Source organism: Onychomys torridus, chromosome 15 (assembly GCF_903995425.1).
Source record: "Onychomys torridus chromosome 15, mOncTor1.1, whole genome shotgun sequence".
NCBI lineage: Eukaryota > Metazoa > Chordata > Mammalia > Rodentia > Cricetidae > Onychomys > Onychomys torridus.
The window spans coordinates 12,723,498-12,748,969 of NC_050457.1; the positions used below are offsets into that span (position 1 = coordinate 12,723,498).

Here is a 25,472-nt window from a genome sequence, read left to right on the forward strand (position 1 = left end):
GAAGCAAGCCAAGTGAACTGGTGTGCCCCAATGCCAGGACAGACATAAAAAGTCAAACTCCGACTCTCTGTTTCCCAGGCGACATTTGCAACCCCAATCCATGTGAAAATGGTGGCATCTGTCTGTCGGGATTGGCTGATGATTCCTTTTCCTGTGAGTGTCCAGACGGCTTCACAGATCCCAACTGCTCTAGTGTTGTGGAGGTTGGTAAGTGCAAGAATTCAACATTTCAGTAACCATGTTTGTTTTATCCAATGACTCACAAATGTGACTCTTATGGGCTGAAGAAACTTTCTAAGATGGTATTGAACTTACTTGCCTGTATTACTATCAATTTCATTGTTTTTAGTTGGTCTTTTAATTATATTTTTATTGGTGGTGTTCTTAAATACATCATTGTTCCCAGTTTAGTGACTATCATGAAAATTAAAGAAACTACAAATAATAATTGAATAAAATAAATTGCATATGCCTCTAACATTAATGAAAAATATTTAATGCAAAGACAGGAAATAATTCTTGTGTTGGCTTAGGTAAAATCATTACTGTAAATTTAGTAGGACTTTTAAAAGAATTGGTAATGTATATTAGTACTTTGTAAATCTTCTAAATCACAGTTTTCTTAGAATATGAGCACATATCACATTTTAGGAATATAAAAAAGATAGCATTCCACTGCAGACTTCATTAAAAAAAAAAAAAAAAACCTTTCAAAAAAACTTGTCTTTGCCAAAAGTGATTCATGTCAGTGGTTACTTTTCAAAATTACTTTTTATTGTGTGAAAATTTTACTACTATAAAATTTTGTAACTTTCATAGTTTCCAAATGGCTCTCCATTAAGAACATGGCTGTACTTTATTGGCTCCTTGGATGCTGACCACACTTCAGGAGAAGGTGCCACATCCTCAGGTATTTGAACAGAACAGATTGGAGTAGATGGCTGAGAAAACTTAAAAAAGAAGAGGAGAGGAAGTTGGAGAGATGGAAACAGATATGGAAGAAATTAAGGGGAAGGAGAGGGGTGAATTTGTTCAAAATGCATGTATAAAATTCTCAAGGAATTTAGAAATATTTTTGAAACTACAGTATGCAAACATCTGTACAAATTTATTCTTCAGGGTTGAAGCAGCACTATGATTAAGTCTGAAAACAAGTGTACAAAATGGTCTACATTTGTTAAGTATGAAATACAATCATGTTGAATAAAATTTTGTCAGGCATCCATCAAAATTGCTGGAAAATGGACACTTTGGTGACTATGGGCAAACAATTGGGAAAATGAAAACGATTAGTTTTTGTACCCAGTGATGAGTTTATGATACCTATTATTGTATCTGATGCTTCTGACTGGGAGGCTCTATGTAGTAAGAGCCCCATAACTATTAGCTCAACAATAAAAAGAATCTTTAAATGAAATCATTAATTTACTATGTTCAGGTGCCAGTTATGAAATTTTAATGTGCTTTGTTTTTTTATCATACTTCTTATATTTTTATACTACACTAGAATGAATGTGTCTGAAAAAAATTACTTCTATTATTTTTAAAGTACTTAGCCAGTTTAATTCATATCAATGTTAATTCTCTTTTAAGGCTTTTATTAAGTCAGCAATATTTTATGGAGCTTGACATTATTCCGTAGAAATAAAGCTAGTACAATCCCTTTGACCTCATCTGCAGATTTATAAAGTAGCATTTTAGAGTTTAATATAAGACTCATATATTCAGAGGTCTGTATTACCAAAGAAAATTAAATCTGTAAGTACTTCTACCACGAATGTTGAATTTTATAACTAAATTTTAGTGTCATTATTTTAATTCCACCAATATCAAATTCATAGTTCCTATGTTTTTGTCAACGTCTTGAAAATGAAAATTCTCAGAGAGAAATATGATAAATATTTTAATTGATATCCGACATTTAAGTATTAATTCAACATCCATCATTTTGCCAGAAGAGTGGTTTAAGAAAACTATCACACCAGGCAGTGGTGGCACACACCTTTAATACCAGCACTTGGGAGGCAGAAACAGGCGGATCTTTGTGAGTTCGAGGCCAGCCTGGTCTACAGAGCGAGATCCAGGAAAGGCGCAAAGCTACACAGAGAAATCCTATCTCAAAAAAAAAGAAAGAAAGAAAGAGAACTATCACAATGCATATTGCAGTCAGTACATTGACACTAAGGAACTGGATGCTTATATAACCATATTTTCTCATTATGCTCTTAAAGTCCTTAAAATAACTAAATATTTGGTAGTTAAATTACATTATTTTGACTATATTTGTTACTTTTCATACAACCTCACCCTTCTGTAAGGTATATTTAGCAGTTCTTGGGAAAGGCATAACCTTTTTCTGTCCTACAATGTAGCATACCATAAATGTTATATCAATTCTCATTGTATGTACAGGGCTTTGAGATCAAAATAATGGAAAGCGTACTGTAAAATTTGAACATAACAGGATAAGATGCCTTTTGTGTTGTGTCATTGATGTTTTATAAAATAATCTGGGTATGTGTATGTGTGTGTACACATGTGTATGTCTATATGGTATACACAGGTGTGATGGAAGTGTATGTGTAGTGGAGGATACAGGAAGACGCTGGTGCCCTCTTCTACTGCTCTCCATCTCATCATCTTGAGTCAGGGTAAGAATTCAGTGACCCTGTGCATTTTCAGGTAGACTCTCTGACAGCAAGACTTAGCAACCCATCTGTCTTCTCCATACGGTGCATCACTGGGGCTACAGACACGGGTGGCTACACCTGATTTTGTATGTGGATGCTTGGGATCCCACTCAGGTCTTCATGCTTACACAGCCAGCCTTCCACCCCACTGAACAGTCCCCACAGCCCTTTAAAGTTATTTCATGAAAAGAGTTAGAAGTCAGGAGAAAATAATAATTTCCTGATTAGGTACTTTCATAGAGCAGGTATTTTCCTACAGTTATTTTAATTTCTAAAACCTCTTTCTTAAGCCTGTATTTAACTAGCACGTGTTAATGTAATATTGAACATTTACTAAGTAAAGATACTAATTAGTGGTGCTTTTAATACCTTGCCTAGTTTAGTATTTTCCCTATTTTTAAAATGTAGGGACCAAATATTTGAAGCATTATCTTGTTAACATCCTTCCCTCTGCTTTTCCATTGATAACTCCCTGAGACATTTTGTAGTCATTGTTTCTCCATATTAGGTAGCAGTAGAGCAGAAAGTATAAAGAATGGTGAGATTTTATATATAAAAATGCAAAAAGAGAAAAGCAGCTATTTTAGGCTAATGCCTTTATAAATAGAGCTATGAACATCACTGTGTTTTACTTACATATTAATATTTTATTTAGCTACACATAATATTTTCACATTATTATAGAATGATAAACGTCTTACAATCATTTAAAAGTTTAAATATATTTTTATTCCACAAAAAAGTGAACTTACTCATAGTTGTATACAAAATATTATGAAAATCCCAAGAGTCTTCAATCCTACATAAAGAACTATGGGCAATGGAGAAAAGCCAGGATCAGGAAAGGTGGGAAGAACATAATAATTGGTTATACATTGATAAATAATAAGCCTGAAAATATGCACATGGGTAGTATTTTATAGACTGAGCAGGTCATATTTAGGAACATATATGTATATGCATGTACATATATGTATAAATAACAATTAATGAAAAGAGAGGCCGTGAACTTGAAGGAGGGGCATATATGACAAGGTTCGGAAGGGAGACAGAAGGTACGGGACAAAGGATCAAAATTCTTAAAATTTTGATTATCATATTTTAAAATTATATTTATTCCAGTGATTTGACAGTCAGCAAGGGATAATTTCAAATGCATATCCAGGAAAGTTTCATCATGATTTTACTTCAGACCTTAATACTTTACCATAGCTCCATTTAAAGTTCTCCATGCTGTTCAACTCAAATGACCTTCTCATCCAATTCTGGGCTTTTCCTCCCACTCCCACAAAACATCTAGTGTCAAATAAGCTTGAAACATTTCACCACTTTTGATATCAATCCTCATATCATTTACATTCCTGAAATAGTCTTGGAGGTTAGCAAAATAACACTTTTAGGCTTGTGAAATTCTTTCACTGGCAACACATTTTCCTCTGAGATTCCTTTAAATACTCCTCTCTCTCTCTCTCTCTCTCTCTCTCTCTCTCTCTCTCTCTCTCTCTCTCTCTCTCTCACACACACACACACACACACACACACACACACACACTTAAATTGCCACATTCATATCTGTTCGATCCTTTCAGGTTGCTAAGATTTATTTCTGATACCTGCAGATAGCAATAGGAAGCTTTCTCTTGCAGCAAAGTAAAGCAAAGCCTGCCACATCATATCCATGAATTTGAAGACATCTTCTGCCAAATAAATTAGTTTTGCATAGATGTGCTCCGGATGCTGGCTCCCTCTCCAGGGCACTTGTGGACAGAGCTCCCTGTGGCTATGCCCACATTTCTTCCCAGCCAATACCTGGCTCACCTTTCTAGACAGCAATGTAGAGCTGAGTGTTTACATATTCCTTCTAGAAATCAAATTCATATTGATAGTGAATAGTATAGAGTTTATCAATGAAAATATCAGTAACTCTTAAAATATGTAATTTATGTTGCACAACTCTGTGTATGCTATTGGAGTAATTGAAAAAAATTACTAGTAGTAACAAGTATAAGCACAGCTACATAATACATTGATAAAATCAAAGGGAAGAAAACAAATGATTTTAAGAAAAATTATAGTTTTCATGGATAGGGCTGTAGTTAAGATCAACTAATGTTTACTTCATGCAACCCCAACTCTAATCGATCGATCAATCAATCAGTAAAAGTCTTAATTTTCCTTTATTCATAAATGGATATTTATTGAGTTATTTATTTAATGATCAAGGTGAACATTAAGCTCACAGGAATTGCTGTCTAGTTTAGGGGAGAAGAGACAAAAAATAGATGACGAAAACTATGGCTAGATAAGAAATAAATAGGAACACTAGAGTAAGTACATGAAGTTATAAATAAGTGCTCTGTTGTAAGCATATATCAGAGAATTCATGCATGAAAAATTCATGCATGAATTCTACAAATAACTGAAAGCCTAACCTAGAAGATAAGAAACTAACCCTATTCTATACATAAGGCATTATATGTTGAAAGCTAGGGGAAAAGAAACGTCACTAATAAATTCTTATTTCCTACCAAAAGCAACAGAGATGATTGACAGGTAGTAAAGATGATGTTGCTGCAATATGGGAGCAGATGCAGCAGAGGTAGTAAGGGAACAGACTGACCACAATACATTTAATCAGGCAGCAATGGTGTTCTTGAATGGGAAGACAATAACTGAGCAGATTGGAAAGAAACGTGGAGAGTTTAGAGGATACAGTAGACAATGTCTACAGTGGAAACAAAAGGATTCCTGTTTTCTTTTTCCTTTTTATAAACACGATTTTTTATTTATTTATTTTTATCAGTGCAATGTGCATGCAAGTCAGGGATGTGTACATGTGTGACTGTAGGTATTAGTACATTCAGACGAAGGTATTGTTTAGATTTCCTGGGACTGGAGTTTCAGACAGGTGTAAACTGTCCAACATGTGTGCTGTGAAGTTCATTCTGGTCTCCTGGAAAAGCCATACTTGTTCTTAATCACAAGAATACCATTTTCTGAGATAGTAGAAGTTGAGCATAAATAGATAAGCAGTAAAAAGTAAACTCAGCATTCCAGATGCTGATTTGAGGAATTTTCAAGACAAGTTTTAAGTTGCCAAACATAGATTTGGAAGTGATAATTATACATATGGTTATTAAAAAATGGACAGAATGGAGTGTCTGTCCTTAAGAATTAGTAGAATTTTTTTCAATTACTAAAGCAAATATTCCTCAATATATTATTTATTATTCATTCACTCATCAAATATTTGAGTGTCTACTATGTGTGTAGAGAATATGGCTGTTAAAATATAGGCTTTGTCTTTAAGGACCTGAGGGATCATGAAGGGATGTTTGAACCATTGAGGAGTTAGAATTTGATATAAAACCAGGAGAAGTTCTGAGATAAGAACCAGGAAAAATAGAAATGTGGAGACAGGGTGATAGAAAAAATTAGAATTTGAACACAAGTATGATTTTCCTTTAAGATGGATATGTCGTTACAACATAGAAACAATACTTAAAACCTTAACCTGATTACTATAAATAAACTATTAGAATCTTAAGAGAGATAGGTGATAAGACTGAGCATGAATGTAACTCATTCACACTATCAGATTTGGAATTTGGTAGGAATAGGAGACCTAACAACATTTTTGGGGGAAAACAACTATTATGAAAACCTTTTTATTGGAAGCAGTGCATCGGAACACATCGTGACGATAGTTCTGCCTCTGCATCATCACAGACTGGTTGGTGTCTAAACAGGCTTCTCATTCCCAACCAAAGAGACATGATGGGCTGTAACTCACTGCTACCGTACTCTTTCCCCTTTTGCCTCATCCCACTCAAACCTATTTTCACTTTGTAATTGGTATTCTTTTTCTAGCGTAGAGTAAAATTCTATTCAATTTCTGGACCTCCAAGCTCATTCATTCTAATCTGTCCCATTGTTTCTACATCATTATAAAACAAAAGACTGTTTATCCTAGAAACATGAAGACACATTGGAAAGAAAACTGCAAGCTGAGTATGTATTTGAGTATCCTAGGATAGCCATATGCATGCTTATCTCTTGGAAAGTGATTGGTTCTAGAATATGAAGCCGTCAGTGGCTGGGAAATATCAGAGTGATAACAAGCTTTAGAGAAAACTGGGGGCAGGGATAGGCTATTTTAAAATTTTCAAATTTTAATTACCAAAGGAAGGTTTTGTATATTTCAGTAAAATATTCATGGCAAATAAAATTATGAATTGTTGCCAGGTTCTCCCCTTAATATTACTGCTTGGATCACGAGAAGGTACCATATAATTTAAGCCAACATATGTAAAATTATTATAATGAAAGCTAGCTATTCCACATGGTCTAAAATAGTTTCTCCAAAGCTGATAACTTTTTTGACATGTTTGCAGAGATCTCCCAGTCAACTTATAATTCAAGAGAATTAACTGTATAATTATATTTACTTACTTTTCTAAAAACAATTAAACATATAAAAACAAATAGAACTGTTTAGCTATTTAGGTAGATGATAAATAGTGTAACTTTTATCCTTGTTAGTACATACTACAAAAAGTATTTTTGTTATATATATATATATATATATATATATATATATATATATATATATGTCTGTAGCATACATATGTACTCATTGGCTTTATTACTTTAAAATTTTCTAATTCATTATTAATTATAATGGTTATAATGTTAGTTTGCAGATAGCAAGGCCTAGCAGTTATATATTAACTGGTGGAAATATCAAAGTAGAAAATCAACATACATTATCATTATTGAGTAAACACAGCTGTTGTTCTCTAGTTGGGAAAAAAAGACCAATTTATTTGTAAAGCTAACATTTGCAGCAAAATATAATATAAACTATTAAGAGCATTTAGTATTTGCTATTTAGACCACTGTCTTTTGTTCTGAGATTTTTTTATTACTTGAAGATGGATACTTTGTATGTGTCATGACAAAGAGTGTGTCACATTAAGCTTTTTCTGCTTAACAAATAATTGCCAACATTTTTAGATTTTAATAATGTGTATGTATCATAGTTTTGTGACATACCTGAGTGGATGTTACATATTTATTTTAATTGATTGATGAATTTTTCATGTGTGTGTTTATGGTGTGTGTGTGTGTGTGTGTGTGTGTGTGTGTGTGTGTGTGTGTTCCTGAATGTGGACATGCACCAGCCACAGTACATCTGGAGAGAGCAGAGGGCAGCTTTTGGAAGTTGGCTATTTCCCTTTTTTTTTTTTTTTTTTTTTTTTTTTTGGTTTCTGTGGATCAGAACCAGGTTGTGAGTCTTTACCTGCTGATCCATCTTCCTGTCCCTGAGTGAGTGAGTGTTCATGTCTATGATGTCTCCCAGTTCCTTATCACACTCTCCTGGTATGAACCACAGCTGCAGGATCCATGGTCACAGATGGTATTTCCCAAATGGTTCATCAGATGTCCTTTAGGTTATGTCGAAGTCCCTAAGAGTAACAAAGAGCAAACACAAATGATGAGTACTTTTCAAATACCTACTGTGCCAGAGGCTACATTTGAAAGCTTTGATTTATGAGCCATCATTTCATGTTGTAAAGGTATGGGTGCAGCATAGAAGACAGTATCGGGCTAGTTTTATCTTAATTAAAGGTTTTATAATAGTCACATGTTTAAATTTTGATTTCTTTAAGGGCTTTGTCAGTATAAAATACTGATAAACATATACATAGGTTTGTAGATACTGGCAATAAAAAAAATCTAATAAAAATTAGTCCCATCAAATTTCTCTACTATTATTACTCAACTTAAAACATTGTATTATACATGCATGTATATGTGTCTGTGGGTATGTATGTTGTACCCACTATGTGAGTGGGCACCCCATTGGGCCAGAAGAGGACTTCAGATGCCCTCAATCTGCAGTTATAGGCATCTGTGCAATACACAGGGTAGGCTCTGGGAAATGGACTCAGGCCCTCTGCAATAGTAGCCAAATGCTCTTAATCACTGAGAAATTTCCCCAGCCACTGATCATTAATTTTGCAGTGAGAAAAATTACACAAACAGTTTATAAAGGGGAAAAGCTGTATTATTTTATTTTAGAATAATATAATGAAAACTGAAGTCTCCTTGTAACATTAAATTGTTCATTTATTCAAATTTCAAATGGTTGTGAAATTAATGAAATGTATAGTGTTAAACAGTTCTGAAAATAAAAATTACTATTTTAAAGTAATAACACTGCTGGTGGAGATGGTGGCTACCTGTAATCCAAGAGCTCTAGAGGCTGAAGCAGACAGAAGCTGCAGTCGGGAGTTCAGAGCTGGTATAGGCAGCATAGCAGGACAAAATCATCTTAAAACTCCAATCACAGGCCACAGTGACAGCATAGAATTAGTCTCTAGAAAATGTATCTTTTTCCACTGGAACTCTCTCATCAGGAGACAATTGTAGAAGACTCACAAGTGTGTTTTAACACATTGAAGAGATACCCAGCAGTATTGAAAACCTCAGATCTGTTGCGTGGGTTTCTCTTCTCTATCGACTTTCAGTAGGAATACATTTCTTCATTCTTGGAAATTGTACCTACTGTTTGCTTTCTTTTGAATGAGTTAACTGCACACTGAACTCTAGTATCCCAATTAGAACAAATCATTTAAATTTAAATTTTTAAGCAATAATGACAACATCTTAAAATGTGATCATCGGTGAATTTGATATGTTTTTAAATGGTAAAATGTCTTTCCTAGGCATGGAATTTCCTTTAGACTTAGTTGCCAAATGGTATTAGCAGAAAGAAAAACCAACAGTGGAGATTGCTCAGTTCTTAACCACCACGACATTGTACTTGAAATTAAGCAGCCAAGAATGGTGACATATACCTATAACCCTAGAAGTGGGGTATAGATGCAGTGGGATGCCCAGTTCACAGTTAGCTTAAGCAACATAGCAAAATACCAGAAAGAAAAAAGAATATATAATACCATAAGAATTATATACAAAGGCTGAAAATCTAGTTAGGGTGTGCTTCAGTTGAAAAGAACCTCAGTGGATTTAGGTCCACTTCATGATAGCTGTATCTATCTGGAGTTATTTATTTGCATAGTAGAAACCAAAAAAAAAAAAAAAAGTGTATTTGTTGATGTTACAAAAGCAGACTGTTACTGAGCACAATTAAATAGCATAAGTTTTTGTTTTGCTTAAACCTTTGATTACTGTAATAGTACATAAACTATCCAAAGGGGACAAAGTAAGGCCAGGTTGATATAAAGTCTAATGTGTCTGATTAAGACTAAGGAAGCAATCAGTCCCTGAAATTAGGAGAAGTATGTGAAGAAATTAACATTTAGTGAAGGAAATGTTAATGATGTTCTAGGCACCTTGACTACAGAGAAGCTGAGGTTGGCCAGGAAAGCCGTAAGGGCAGAAATGATAAAATCATTAACATCACCTGGTGGCGAGAAAAGACTATTGGCTGATGACAGCATTGGTTTACTGCCATTTTGCATATCATTATTGATACAAAAGATGGAGTGAAGAAAAAAAGGCAAGGTTATTAATTCCCTGAAAATAAGTATCTTGTCAGATAGAAATCATGTTAGAAAGAAAGAGTGAAAACATTAGAAACTGCTATGCCATTGTCCACAAAACTGGTTGACACCAACTATGCACTAGTGGCATGGTATTTGCTTTGAGAATTATGTCAGCAAAGCAAAGTTACTAAAATAAGGATGAAGACATCAATGCTTTGTTGAAGAACCAGAAGTAGAAGGCATTATTTGTGTAAGTTTATTTAGATCCCTTCCCTGAAGGAAGAAAGTGACATTTCAAAGTAACTTTGTACTCTGAAAAATTGATTGTCCAATATATAGCAAAGTATTAATGTGAAGGCAGCTTCTGTAATCCATATTTCATAATGCACATTGGCAATGCAGAACTTTTAAATGAGCCTCATAATAGGGCTGGATATATTCTTCAGCATTCAATCTTCTCCTTTGAAAGTAAAAAAAAAAAATTAAATTTAAATAGACAACAATTCACATTTATTATCTTGATTTCAATCACAGCTTATAAAATAAAATGGAGAGGATACAACGCTATTTCCTCAGAAAATTGAAGAACCATGCTAAGGATATCTGTTCACTTGCATATTATCAATGGAAAATATGGTGAATTTCAAATAAGAGTCATGCCTTCTTTATTTAGCATGTTGATATAAACACATATTTACATTATTAGGTGGTGAGGTATAGGGAAGAGTGTGCCTATGTAATAAGCAAATACTACATCAATTCCTAAAAGGGATTCAGGTATACAATGTTTTGTTTTATCAGAGTTTTTAAGACTAACATCCCATAGATAACTAATGGATGACTGTACCAAGACCAACATCCAATAGATAATTATGGGTGAGTGTACTTTTTAAGACCAATGTCCCACAGATGTCTATGGTTGACTGTATTTATTAAGACCAATGTCCCATAGATGCCTATGGTTGACTGTACTGAGATCAATGTCCCATAGATAACTATGGATGACTGTACTCAGTAAGACCAATGTACCACACATATATGTAGATATTGTACTTAGTAAGACCAATGTACCACAGATACATGTGGATGACTGTCTAAGACCAATATCCCACAGATGCCTATGGTTGACTATACTGTCTAAGACCAATGTCCCATAGATAACTATACTCAGTAAGACCAATAATGTACCACACATATATGTGGATACTGTACTTAGTAAGACCAGTGTACCACAGATACATGTGGATGACTGTATTCTCTAAGATCAACATCCCATATATAACTATGGATGATTGAAATTTCTAAGACTAATATACCACAGATGCCTATGGATGACTATGCTTTCTTAGACCAATGTACCACAAATATACATGGATGACTGTATTATCTAAGACCAACATACCACAGATACCAATAGATGACTGTACTAAGACCAACGTCCCATAGATAACGATAGATGACTATACTTTCTAAGACCAATGTACCAATCAAATGTCTATGGATGACTATGCTTTCTTAGATCAATTTACCACAAATATACATGGATGACCATAGGCAGAAGTCTTCTCTGGTCCCATCCAACCCTGTAGTCCCACAGCCACTTATAAAATAATCACTCAAAGTCTTAATAATAATTACAAATTTTATGGCCTATGGCAGGCTTCTTGCTAGCTAGCTCTTATAACTTAACCCATTTCTACTTATCTATAAGTTGCCACATGACCATGTCTTATAGGTACTTTCATATCTTGCTTCTCCTGGAGGTGCTGGCATCTCTCTAGACTCTGCCTTTCTCCTTCCTGTCTGTCTTCTTAGATTTCCTGCCTGCCTCTAAGCTACCTTGCCATAGGCCAAAACAGCTTATTTATTAACCAATGGGAACAACATATATTCACAACATACAGAAAGATATCCCCCAGCAGATGACTGTGTTTTCTAAGACCAATGTACCACAGATACCTATGGATGACTGTACTTTCTTAGACCAATGTACCACACATACACATAGATGACTATATTTTCTGAGACCAATGTACCCCAGATACCTATGGACGACTGTACTTTCTTAGACCACTGTACCACACATACACATGGACAACTGTATTTTCTAAGACCAATGTACCACAGATACCTATGGATGACTGTACTTTCTTAGACCACTGCACCACACATACACATAGATGACTATATTTTCTGAGACCAATGTATCCCAGATACCTATGGATGACTGTACTTTCTTAGACCAATGTACCACATATACACATAGATGACTATTTTCTGAGACCAATGCACCACAGATACCTATGGATGACTGTACTTGGCGTACCCTCCCTGTGCTTTACTCTACTTATATGTAAAACATGGATCAATACTTTAAACGCACTCAACAAATCACTCTATTCAAAGCTCGTAAAACACTTTCTGCATGATACTATGTTCCATCTAAGAGTTAAGTAATGTACATAGTTAAACCTTCTACTCAATTCAAAAGCTGTATACAGAGATCAAACACCTCCACTTCTGAATAGTTTTAGACCATTTCAGTCACTAACAACACTAGTGAAGTGTAGGGTAAATCCTGACCTATTATTTTGAGATCAGATTTTTCTGCCTGTGTTTGAATATAAAAACTAGGGGTAATTTAACTGTCATCTTTTGACGTTATTAAAAAATTTTTCTTTCAACATGTAATTTGACAAATCACCTCATTTGCTATGAGAAAATAACTCTGTGTTTTATTATTTGAAAATTATGAATAATGTAAGTAATGCTTGTATAATTAAGAATCAGCTTTTCAGGAATATAGCTTTGCATGCTTAGAGCAAATAACTTATGAATTGATTTTTCTTTATAAGACTGCAGAATGGCCATCTTCTAAAAACATAATAAATGCCAAGTCAGGATTTATGACAACACATCAATATTATGTTCTTGGGTATGGTATATCAACAATAGGCTCTGCATAGTTTTGCATAAATATTGAATAAGGGAAATAGGGACACTTCAAGCTTCCATTTAACAACGTATATTCAGCATCACTGGACAGCTTTGCTTGACCCCCAAGAGATAATCTTCCCTTTCTCAGAGACCTCCAGATAAGATGCCTCTCTTGGAATACATGCAGCTGAGAAAGGATGTGAACAGCTACATCAATAGTCATGACACGGTGCAGAAAACAATGGTTGTATGAGTGGAAGAGAAGCCTGGACATTCAGTGAATGAAGATCATTTTCAGCCCTGCAGACGACATCCTATACCATGACTGACAGTTGAGATGTGCTTAAAGGGAAATGTAGCTCATCAGCTGCATTTCTTCAATTAGAATATTTTATGTGAAAGTGGTGTGATTAAAAGCACATGTGTAGGAAAAGTGAGAACTCTCTAAAAAATTAAAATTGTTATCTACTCGGATTATAAGGTTTTGTGAGAAAGACTGGTAGCAAAACCAGAGGCAGCCTGCCCTGGGATGAGAAGGCCTCCAAGCCGTCCTTATCTGTTCCTGTGTAGTTTCATTTGTAGTAACAAGGTTACCCCCCAGAACATGATTTTAGAACCTCTCAATGTTGGTTATTATTTAAGTTTGAAATTATTGCCAAAATGACATGCAAAACTTTAACCTAAACAGCAACTTGGGCAATTTTAAAATAGCACTTCAGTTCCTCAGGCCTTTCATTTGAAGATCCAGGGTTCTAAATTACACCTTTCTCAATTGCTTTAATTTATTCTCTATCGTAGTTTCCTATTTTTCCATCTATGAATTATTTTCATTGTTGTCATTGGGACTAACAAAGAGTTGACTGGAAAAGGCGTGAAAGTGACTCATTGGCAGATGATACTAATTTCTAACCTACAAATTCTAAACAGACAGGAATCGCTGAAAGGAACAATAACAACAGTGTATGCAGTTTTCCAAAGGTTCTTTAACAAGTAGAAATGTCATTTGATGAGGGATATAGTTTGTGAGATCCCATCACATCTTTTGTTTAGCTAGATGGTCTCCTTGTCCTGGGACCAGCAAAGCATTTTACTAAGAAAAAATGTGTGCTTTTACAGTCTGTCCATTTTAACCAAGTATATATGACCTACACATTTTGAAGTCTCAAATGTAGAGAAAAAATTAAATATTGGAAGAATATCTTTAAGAATTCGTTTGGGTTTAAACATTTACATTTCTTTTCCACTTCTACGATACTTTTAACACATGTGAATTGCACACGGGTTCCTTCCCTGCCTCTCTGTTACTATAGGCATGTTACCTCATCTGAGTCCTTCTGTTTCTCAGTCTACCCAAGGAGCTTTTGGGCAAGAAGAAAATAAGCACACTGCTCCCCTATAGATGTGTCTGAAGGAGAAAAGGAAATTAATTCTCTACTCTTTTAGTTGCTATTACAAAATCAGTTTGTTTTAGGGCCGTAGCCTAAAGACAAAACGTAATTTTATTTCTTGGTACATAAACCATATCAGAGAACTGTTTACATCTTTATGAATTTTTAAAATATCTCAATGTTTGAGATTTTCAGCAGTAGGCCAACCTGCCACAATGAAAAATAATTAAATAAGTAAGTGAGAATGTAAAAAGAATTAAAGAACTATGGAAGGTCTATCAATATTTGAATGTTTGGCATTTCATGTAGACACATTATCTTATTGTTTTCTAGAGGCCGGCTCTGGGAAAGAGACATGAGGAGTTCCTTTGTGAGAGGCAGAATGCGCTGAACTGGAAGCTGTGAACAGTTTCTTTCTGAATGGAGGGCTTTAGACTTTATTTCATTTTTCAGACGTTGGGAAGGGCCTATTTCTTACACAGTTTTTAAAGATTTCAATGAATTAAGGATGTACATTCACAAATTAAAATGTACTTATTTCTTTATTACCTGCTTATTTATTTAGTCAGTGCTAGAGATCATATCCAGAGCTGCTGCAGATAAAGCTTGGGTTCTACCTTTAAGCTACAAGCCTGATTCTGAAAAAAGCCACCAGAAAGATGAGAATTACAAATCTAAGTGCAGCTCTAAATGGCCCTGTGACATCATCCAATGTCTTCCTCTTAAACTTGCACGCGTCTATTTTCATGTACATGAGTTGCGTTCTTTAAAGACATTCCAATCAAGGCAGGAGGCGGGGAGGAGCCTGGGGAGACAAATTGTTCTAAAAGGAAATAACATTGTCAGTTGATTAACATCTAAACATAGACACACTGTTTCCCTTTCATGAAAGTCCTAATGATTGGGAAAAGAAAGCCTTTCATTTTAGATCCAATTTCAATAATAGAAAAAAAAAATTCTACAGCAGTCATTAACCCACTGCTGAACAGACAATGAACATTACATTAGTAGAGCTCCATCCTTGCAGTCCAGAGCACAGCCCTGTACATTGGTATGAGTTAAAACTACAGGAAGGAAAATGTCTCCCTGACCAAAAAGAAACAAGCAGTTCCAATTGAAATATTCCATCTCTCTTCAAGTTACACCTTTCACTATTTTTTCATATGTTTCAAAAGATATGTGGATTATTATTTTTGCAAAGTTATTATTTCAAGCCTTCAAGCCATATGAAATTTTCTGAATTCCTGCTAGGACTAAACATATAAAGAAAAATGATCTCTCTTGAAAGTTTTGTAAACTTCAGCAGTGAATCCCTGCAGTCCTGGGATTTTCCTTGTAAGGGGAATTTTAATTACTGCATCAATACCCTACTTGTTATGGGCTGGCATCAATGGCTTTGTTTGTCATGGGTTCTGTTTGTGTTTAGTATCCTGGAGCTGAACTTTTATATTTTTAAAACTTATCCATGTTCTCCAGATTTTTGAGATGTAAGTTTTTAAGGGATCCCTAATGATCTAGATTCCTTTTGAATCTGTTTCAATAATCTCATTTTATCTCCAATTTTTAATTTGAATCTTCTTTCTCTTTCCATTATTTCGACCAGAACTTGCTCAATGTCATTTTAATGTTTTCAAAGAATCAGCACTTGACTTGACTATGTTTCCTTTATTTCATTAGTTTATAGCCTAACATTCTATGTCTCTTGGATCTACTGAATTTGAGTTTGATTTCTCGTTTCTTGCTAGTATTAAGGCTCATCATTAGATTATTATCTTGAGATCACTCTTATTTTTCTTATTTATTCCTAAATACACTTAGAATTATAAATTTTTCTTTTAATATAACCTGTGCTATATCCCAGATGAACTGAGAGGTTGTGCTATCATTTTGAGTTGGTTCTATAAACTTTTTGTGGTATTTTAGGTTATACTTCCCCCTTTATTAAACATAGATTCTTTTATGATATAGTATATCCTGATCATAGGTTCCCCTCCACCCTACCCACTTGCTCCCCACCTCTATTCTTTGCTGAGCCACACTCGCCTTCTGTGTCTCAACAGAGAACAGGTTTCTAAAGAGATAACAAGACGTAACAAAATAAAATATAACATGAGAAAACAGTTATCACCTCAAATTTTGACAAGGCAAATACCAACGGAAGGAAAAGAGCCCAAGAGGAGACACAAGAATAAGGGACCCACTCATTCACGTCCTCAGGAGTCCCATAAAAATGCTAAACTAGCAGCCATAACATATATGCATAGGACCTGGTACAGATCCATGTCAGTCCTGTGCTTGCTGCTTCTGTCTCTGTGAGCGCATATAATCTTCACACAGTTGAATCAGAGGGCCTTGTTCTGGTGTCCTCGATCCCTTCTGGCACTTACACATTTCCCCCTTCTTCCTTGGGGTTTGATGAGCTCTGAGGGTTAAGATTTGATGGAGACATCCCATTTAGAGTTACATGTTCCAAGGACTCTCTCTTTGCTTAAAGTTGGCTATGAGTCTCTGTATTTGATCCTATCTGCCACAGGAGAAAGCTTCTCAGATGATGGCTGAATAAAGTACCGACCTATCATCAAAGACATTTTTTATTACTTTTTGATGCTCTAGTAGTATTTGATAGTACTGTAGACTTGTGCCTCTCTAGTCTCTGGTTCTTAGTCATCAAGCATTGTGGGTTGAGCCTTAAAATTAAATCAGATATTGTTGATTACTTCAACAAACTTTGTGCCATCTTTGTCGTAGCCTATTTTATAGGCAGGAGAGCATTGTAAATCAAAGGTTTTGTGGGTGGGTTGGTGTTTCCTTTTGGTAGCCTATACAGTATTTTCCCATACCAAAGACACTACATAATGGTGAAGGTTCTATGTAGGCAGCAGCTTGACCCCTCCATGTTTATTGAGTTGTGTGGGTGTTTTCTTTACCAATGGGGCTTGCAATCTCCTTTTCGAGAGCAATCTATTATCTTGGCAACAGCCTGGATTGTTGGATATTCCAATGGAACCATTTTGGACAACAGCTCAATTGTATTGGACCCATTTCCAGCACTGGAAGCTTCCTTTGGTGACAAGAGATGGGCAGTTGGGATTCCATTACCCTTATTATATGGCGATTTCATTAGAATTGTCTTCATGTATTTCAGGAAGTTTCTACTGTACGAGTTTTCCATACTATCCCTCAAATGTCCCTCAATCCTAACTATCTCTCCCTGATTCTATCCCTCAACCCCAACCTCTCTCCATACCTGATCTTCCCATTCATATCCCCCTAACTCCTGTCCACCAATCAAATCTATTCTACCTCCTCAGGGAGACCCATGAATCCCCCTAGTCCCTTCCTCTCGATCTAACCTCTCAGTGTCTATAGATACAGCCTTGTTATCATTATTTAATGTCTAATATAATAGACAAATGAATACATACCACATTTATTTTCTTGGTTTGGATGACCTCACTCAGGATGATTGTTTTCTAGTTCCATCTATTTGCCTGCAAAGTTCATGTTATTATTTTTTGACAGCTGATTAATACTCTATTGTGCAAATGTACCCCATTTTCTTTGTCTGTATTTCAGTGTATGGACATCTAGGTTTCTAGTTTCTGGCTATTATGAACAGAGCAGCAATGAACATGGTGGAGGAAGTGCCCTTGTGGTAGAATGAATCATTCTTTGGGTATATGCTCGAGTGGTATAGCTGGCTCTTGAGTTGGATTGATTTCCAACCTCTGAGGAACTGCCATACTGATTTCCATAGTGGTTGTATAAATTTGCATTCCCAACAGCAATAGAAGAGTGTTGTCTTTGTTCTACATCCTGGCTAGCATGAGCTGTCACTTGTATTATTGATCTTAGCCATTCTGAAATGTGAAATATGGAATCTCAGAGTAGCTTCGATTTGCAATTCCATGATGGCTAAGGATGTTGGACATTTCTTTAAGTGTTTCTCAGCCATTTGAGTATCCTCTATGGAGAATTTCCTGTTTAGATCTGTATATCATTTTTTTTACTAGATTATTTAGTTTTTTCATATGTAGTTTCTTGAATTTTTATATATTTTTGGTATTAGTCCTCTATCAGATGTGGAGTGGTAAAAATCATTTTCCACTCTGTAGGATGCCACTTTGTCCAATTGGCAATGTCCTTAGTATAAAGGTCTCATTTATTAGTTGTTGATCTTAGTGCCTGCTTTTTCAGTATCTGTGTAGGAGGCTGTCTCCTGTGCCAATGAGTTCAAAGTTATTTCCCAATTTCTCTTCTATTAGGTTCAGTATAAATAGTTTTATGTTGAGTTCTTTCATTCACATGGAGTTGAATTTTGTGCAGGGTGATGAGTATGAATCTATTTGCATTCTTTTACATGACGTGGACTTTAATTAGTGCCATTTTTGAAGATGCTATCTTATTTTCAATGTGTTGTTTCTGGCTTCTTTATCAAATACAAATGTCCATAGGTGTTTGGATATATGTCTGGATCTTCAATTTGATATCATTGATCAACAAGTCCATTTTTATGCCAATACCATGCTGTTTTTTATTACTAGAGCTTTGTAGTAAAATTTAAAATCAGAAATGGTGGAAATTCCAGCAGTTCTTTTATTGTTCAAGATCATTTTGGCTATTCTGGTTTGTTGTTGTTGTTTTCTATAGGAAGTTGAGAATTGTCCTTTTAGTTGGAATTTTGCTGTGGATTGCTCTGAAACTGTACATTGCTTTTGGTAGGATGTCATCCTACTATGTTCATACTACAGATATATGAGATTTTTCTGACTTTTGATATCTTCTTCAGTTTCTTTCTTTGAAGATTTGAAGTTTTTATCATACAAGTCTTTTACTTGCTTGGTTAGAGTTACCCCAATATTAATATCTATCTATCTATCTATCTATCTATCTATCTATCTATCTGTAAAATTTGAGGCTATTATGAATGGTATTGTTTCCCTGATTTCTTTCTCTTTCCATTTGTAAGTTGTATAAAGGAAGGTTATTGATTTTTGTGTATTAATTTTATATCCAGCTACTTTGCTGAAACTGTCAGCTGTAGGAGTTCCCAGTAGAACTTTTAAGATCACTTATGCATAGTGTCATATCATCTATAAAAGATATTTTGACTTCTTCCTTTCCAGTTTGTATACCACTGATCTCCTTCACTTGTCTTATTGCTCTAGCTAAGACTTCAAGTACTGTATTGAATAGATATGAAGAAAGTAACCAACCTTGTCTTGTTCCTGTTTTTAGTGGATTTTTAAAAAGTTTCTCTTAAGTTGATATTGCCTGTGGACCTATTATGCATAGGTATGTCCTTTGTATCCTTTCTTAGTCTCTACAGGACTTCTACCTTGAAAGAATGTTGGGTTTGTCAAAGGCCAGTTCTGCATCTAATGAGATGATCTTTTTTTTTTTCTTCCACTTTGTTTGTATGGTGGTTTTCACTTGTTGATTTCAGTGTATTTAGCCATCCTTGCACCTCTGGAATAAAGCCCACTTGATCATGGTAGATGGTCTCTTTCATGTGTTCTTGGATTGGGGCTGCAACAATTTTATTCAATAGTTTTGCATTTATGTTTGTATGGGGGTTTATCTGTATTTCTGTTCATTTCCTGCTTGAGTTTTCTTCAGAGGTCCCTGTTTATTCAAAGAGTATTGTTTAGTATGCCAAAATATAATTTCTGAAGTTTGCATTAATATTTATTTGTCCTTTTATTACACTGATATGATAGAAGCAATTGTCTCTCTCTTTAGTTTATTGGTTAGGGCTTGTTTTGTGATGTGTAATACCAACAAATTTAGGGAACACCAATTCTTCGTAAAGGGCTTCACATAGAATAAAGGAATACTGGCCTAATACTATGAAGCTGGTACTATACTGATACTAAAACTGCAAGGACATCTTACAATCATCAGTTAGATACTACTGGGGCATTGGGTTTTTGTTTTTTGAGGTTTGTTTTCTGTTGTTTTTTTTGTTCATTTGTTCATTTGTTGTTTTTTTTTTTTTTTTCTTTTTGCAAACTGTTAGACCCATTGATAATTTTTTTAAAAGGACTCAGTTGGGAGCCAGAGGACTATTTTTATTAGAGTTTGCGAAATAAATAAAAGCAGTTCATGCAAGCTGTAACTATCAGAAGCTGCTGGAATGATAAAGATGGAATTGAAGAAAAAGGAAAATCATATTTTCTGAGATAAAGTTCAAGATAGCAGTCAAGTTCAGCAGTGAAGGTCTGAAAGCAGCTCTCTAGAGGAAAAGTCTTTTAGAGAAAGAGTGAGAAGACCCTGCCTGTCAGGTAGGTGTGAATAGTGTTTTAGGTGATGTTGTGAGACACAGAAATAGAGAAAAGGAAAATCTTGCATGAGTTGGAACTCTGAAGGTGAGAAGTGAGGCCCCATATGCAGCTGTGTTGAAGCAGGAGCTTCTGGGTGAATTAGTACATGTTCTCACTAAGGGATGGCTTAATTGTCATTAGCATATCCCTAGCCAATCTTCAGGTGAACCAGCTTTCCTGGTGGGTTGCACTTGGACAAGTGACCAATGGACCCAGCTGAATAAGATCTTAACATAAAGGAGTAGAATGTGTAATGCAATCTTTATTTTTGGGTAGGTTAAAGTGTGTATTTCCACCAAGGACCAGAGATCAGAAAGAAATACCCTTTCTTTAGTTATTCATAAAAGTACTGATACTGTGCCCTCTTCAGGTGTCATTTTAATTCTTATATTCGGAGAATTTTAACTCTTCACTTCCTTAAGATTTTCCCTTACCCAGGAGTCAAGAGATGAGATTCAAAGCTACAAGTCTTTAGAGACAGAAGGGTCAGTCCTAAAATGCCTTCAAGTCTAACATAGTACATGACAAATATAAAGCCCAAGTAATACAATGCAAGGAATAACTGAGAGCATTTCTTCTAAAATATGGAACAATGTAGAGGTCTCTGTTTTCTCCTCTCTTTTAATATGGTGTTTAAAATCTTAAACAATGCAATAACAAAAGAGATATAAAATGGACAAAAATAGAAAAGGAAGAAATAAAATTATGTCTGTTCACAAATGCCATGTTTCTCTTCATAAAGCAAAACCTATACACTTTACAAGAAAGCTCATAATTTTGATAAACTTAAGTAGAATTATAAAATACATCAGTAGCATATAAAAATCAATAGTTTTTATATATACCAAGAATGAACTTTTTGAGAGATCAGAAAAAAAAAATCCCATTCACAATTGCTTTACAGAAATGAAGTGGAATAAACTTAACCAAAAGGGTAAAAGACCTCCACGATGAAAATGAGACACATCTCTCATCCTCCACAAAAATCAATTCAAAATACATCAAATACTGTTACACTTAGCTTCAACTATGGATTTGACACACTGGAAAGAGGGCACTCTCATGGAGGACATTTCCTATATTAATAATTGATGTGGAAAGTCCCAGCATACTGTGAACTGTGCCTTGCTGAGGCAGCTGGACCTGAGCTGTATATGACAGAGTAAGTGGGGAGGGAAGTGGGGTAGTGGCGGGGTGGGGTGTATGGGTGTGTAAGCAAACAAGCTTCTTCCCTCATGATCTGCTTCACTTCCTGTCTCCAAGTTCAAAGTTGAGTTCCAGACTTTTATCTACTTTCTGATGGACTAAACCTGTAAGCTGAAATAAATACTTCCCTCCCTGTATTGCATTATTTCTAAGCAAACTAGAAAATATGCCTTCATTTAAACCATGAAATTCTGAAACTACGAGGGGAAAGCACTTAAGATACAGGTATAGATAAGAACTTTCTTTTCCTTTCTTTTTTTGTGTTTTTTTTTTGTTTAGTTTTGTTTTTGTTGTTTTGTTTTGTTTCTTGAGGGAGGGTTTCTCTATGTAACCCTGGTTGTTCTGGAGCTTGCTCTGTAGACCAGGCTAGCCTCAAACTCAGACAGGAACTTTTGATAACAGACTCCAATTGTAGAGGGAAAACATCCACGAATTAACAAATGGCATTTCATGATATTCAAGCATTTCTGCAAAACAAAGGAATGAGCTGACAACCCACAGATTTGGAGAAATATCTTAACAGCTGTATTTCAGCCAGGAAAGTTTTGTCTAGAAAAGTATAGTGAACTGAAAACAAATAAACAAACAAAACACTAGATTATCAAATTGCCAATCAATAAATGAGCTAAGGAAATGAGCAGACTTCCCTCAAAAGATTAAGCACAAATAGCACTATATAAATTTTTAGGCATTAAACATCTTAACCATCAGGAAATGCAAATTAAGACTACTTTGATAATCCTTCTTACCTCAGTCAGAATGACCATCATCAAAAACAAACAAACAAAAAAAGAATACAAAACAGAGGACATAATGCTAGTAAGGACCTAGGAAAGGGGAACCATTATTTGCTGGTGCCCCCATTATACAAATCCCTACAGAGATGTCTACATAAATTAAAAATAGAATTGGCACATACTGTAGTTTAGTTTCCGTTCCTGTAATGATTACAATTACCAAAAGAAACTTGGAGAGCAAAGGGTTTATTTAGCTTCCAACTTACAGTCCATCCTTTAGAGACTCCAAATTCAGAGATGCAGGAACTCTAGGCATCAACCAGAAGGCAGGAACAGAGGAGGAAAATATGAAAAGATTAGTATCTGCATGCTTACCTTGCCTTGCTCAACTGCCTTTCTTATACTGGCCAGGCTGACCTACCCAGGAATGGTACTTTCATAGTAGGTTGGGTTTCTCTACATGAATCAGCATTCAGAAAATGCCCTGTAGATGTGCCCAAAGGTCAGTCCTTCCTCCAGTGAGGTTCCCTTATGCCAGATGGGTCAAGTTGACACATTGAGCCATCATACCGATGACTTGGCTGTACCTCTCCTAAGCACATGTTTAAAGGTCTCTGTATTCTACTTCACAGACACTTGCCCGTCTTTATGTATAGGTTTAACATTCAAAGTAGCAAGGAAATGGAATCAGATTGATGTCCATCAACAATTGGATAATAAAATGTAGTTCCTAAACACAATGGAAATATTTTTAGATATATAGAAAATGAAATTATGAAAAGATCAAGAAATTAATTGATTTGTTAAATGTTATATTAAACATAGTAATCATAGTAACTAAGATTCAGAAAGACAAATACTACATGTTCTCTCTTAACTTATATATATATAATTTATATAGGGATATGGACAAGTAAAAGCCATGAACCTACAAAGGTGATAAATGACACTAGCTATCAGGAAGTACAACAGTACACATATGCCATGAAAGTGGAAAGGAGGCTATTGTGTGCTTCAGTCCTAGAAAAGCAGAGGAATGGAGGACAAAAGTGGAAAAATATAAAAATAAATTATACTTGAAGATAACACAAGGAAAATCAATGTGATGTAGAGTATAATTTTTAAGTTACTTTTTACTATATTTATGATTGAACAGTATAATAAGTGTTAGAATATCTATTCTGTAATTATGAATTTTACCCTTTACTTCAAAATGACATGAAGAGCAGGAACCCTGTTTGCTGGTCTAAGACTAGCTAACATGACTCAGCCACTTTGTGTCTTGTGCTACATCGCCATGGGGTAGGGAAGGTTTTATTTGCACTCCGTCAATGTTACCAGTATCAAAGTAGAATATATCCCAAAGGAAGAAGATTTAAATATAATATTACCCAATTTAATTAAAAACATGCTGTAGAAGACAGGCTGGTGGCATAGATTATTTAAAAATCATTATTTATAAAATACAAATATTTTATGTTTAGGATTATAGGTTGTATTAGTTTATTAAGTAGCATATATGGTTCATATTTTTCATGATTCTAATGGAATTTGATATTTTTAGAAACATTTTTCAGAGAAACAATAGAATTTATACAAGTATCCTTAACAAAACAGTTAAATATATTATGCTACAGTCACAAAACTGAGCAATTATTTGTTTGGCCCATACTCACTAAATATAATACAACCACTATGTGTGAGATGTTTAAAAATACAAAAAATGGGGGGAGCAATAAATTCATTCAGAGATTAAAGGCTCTTGCTCCCAAGTCTGATGACCTGTGTTCAATCCTTGGACTCATGGACTGAGAGGATCATCTCCTGAAAATCTCACCTTCTCGTATGCATCATGACATGCACGCACATGTATGCTCACGCAAATAAATGTTAATAGAATGTAGGAAAAAAGTTATAGTGTAACATGAATCTTAAAGAGTCTTGTTAATAAAACTCAATCCCGAGGCCAGTTATTGGGGCGAATGCTGGAAGATCAGAGAAGCAGAACAAGCCACAGCTATCTCACCTTGCTAGTTCCTCAGGTGATCTTGTTTCCTCAGGCTGGAGGCTTCTGAGTCCTCCTCCACATGAATCTCAGCTGAACTGTGTTGCTCCAAAGCTTAAACTAACTACATGCTTTTTCCTCCTTAGTTCCTGGTCCTCACGCCTTATATACCTTTTTCTTTCTGCCCCCACTCCCTCGGATTAAAGGCGTGGATCACCCTGCTTAGCTGTTTCTAAAGTGGCCTTGAACTCAGAGATCTGGCTAGGTCTGTCTCCCAAGTGCTGGGATTAAAGGTGTGTACCACCACCACCCAACTTCTGTTAGGGCTTACTCTTCCTATTTTCTAGCCACCATTTTTGGCTTTGTTCTAGTGGCTGTCTGTTCTCTGACCCCAGATATGTTTATTTTGGGGAACACACAATATTTCAGGGAACACAATACCCACCACATTATAGAGCATGATTTTCGAGTCTATTATGTTACAGACAGCACCTATTTGAAGAATTGTATATTTTCTAATACTTTAATACAGTTTCTTTAAAATTAATTTTTAAAAATTTATTAGAGATACATTTTGAGTTGTTAACTTAGATGATTTGATGATCATATTTTTATTTTCGAATGCAAATGCGAACTCATAATCAGAGTGGACTCTCTGCCAACACACTCAAT

The 25,472-nt window shown here is 35.2% G+C and overlaps 1 protein-coding gene across 3 annotated transcripts in view; it reads left to right on the forward strand.

Moving 5' to 3' along the window:
• Edil3 (EGF like repeats and discoidin domains 3) overlaps positions 1 to 25,472 on the forward strand; it is a 435,127-nt gene that overhangs the window by 116,449 nt on the left and 293,206 nt on the right. For 2 of the 3 annotated variants that reach the window (XM_036207034.1, XM_036207035.1), the window contains exon 2: positions 79 to 207. The exons of the other annotated variant lie outside the window; for it this stretch is intronic. In XM_036207034.1, coding sequence (XP_036062927.1) covers positions 79 to 207 — 129 coding nt within the window. The remainder of the gene's footprint in view (positions 1 to 78; positions 208 to 25,472) is intronic. 3 annotated transcript variants of the gene reach the window in all.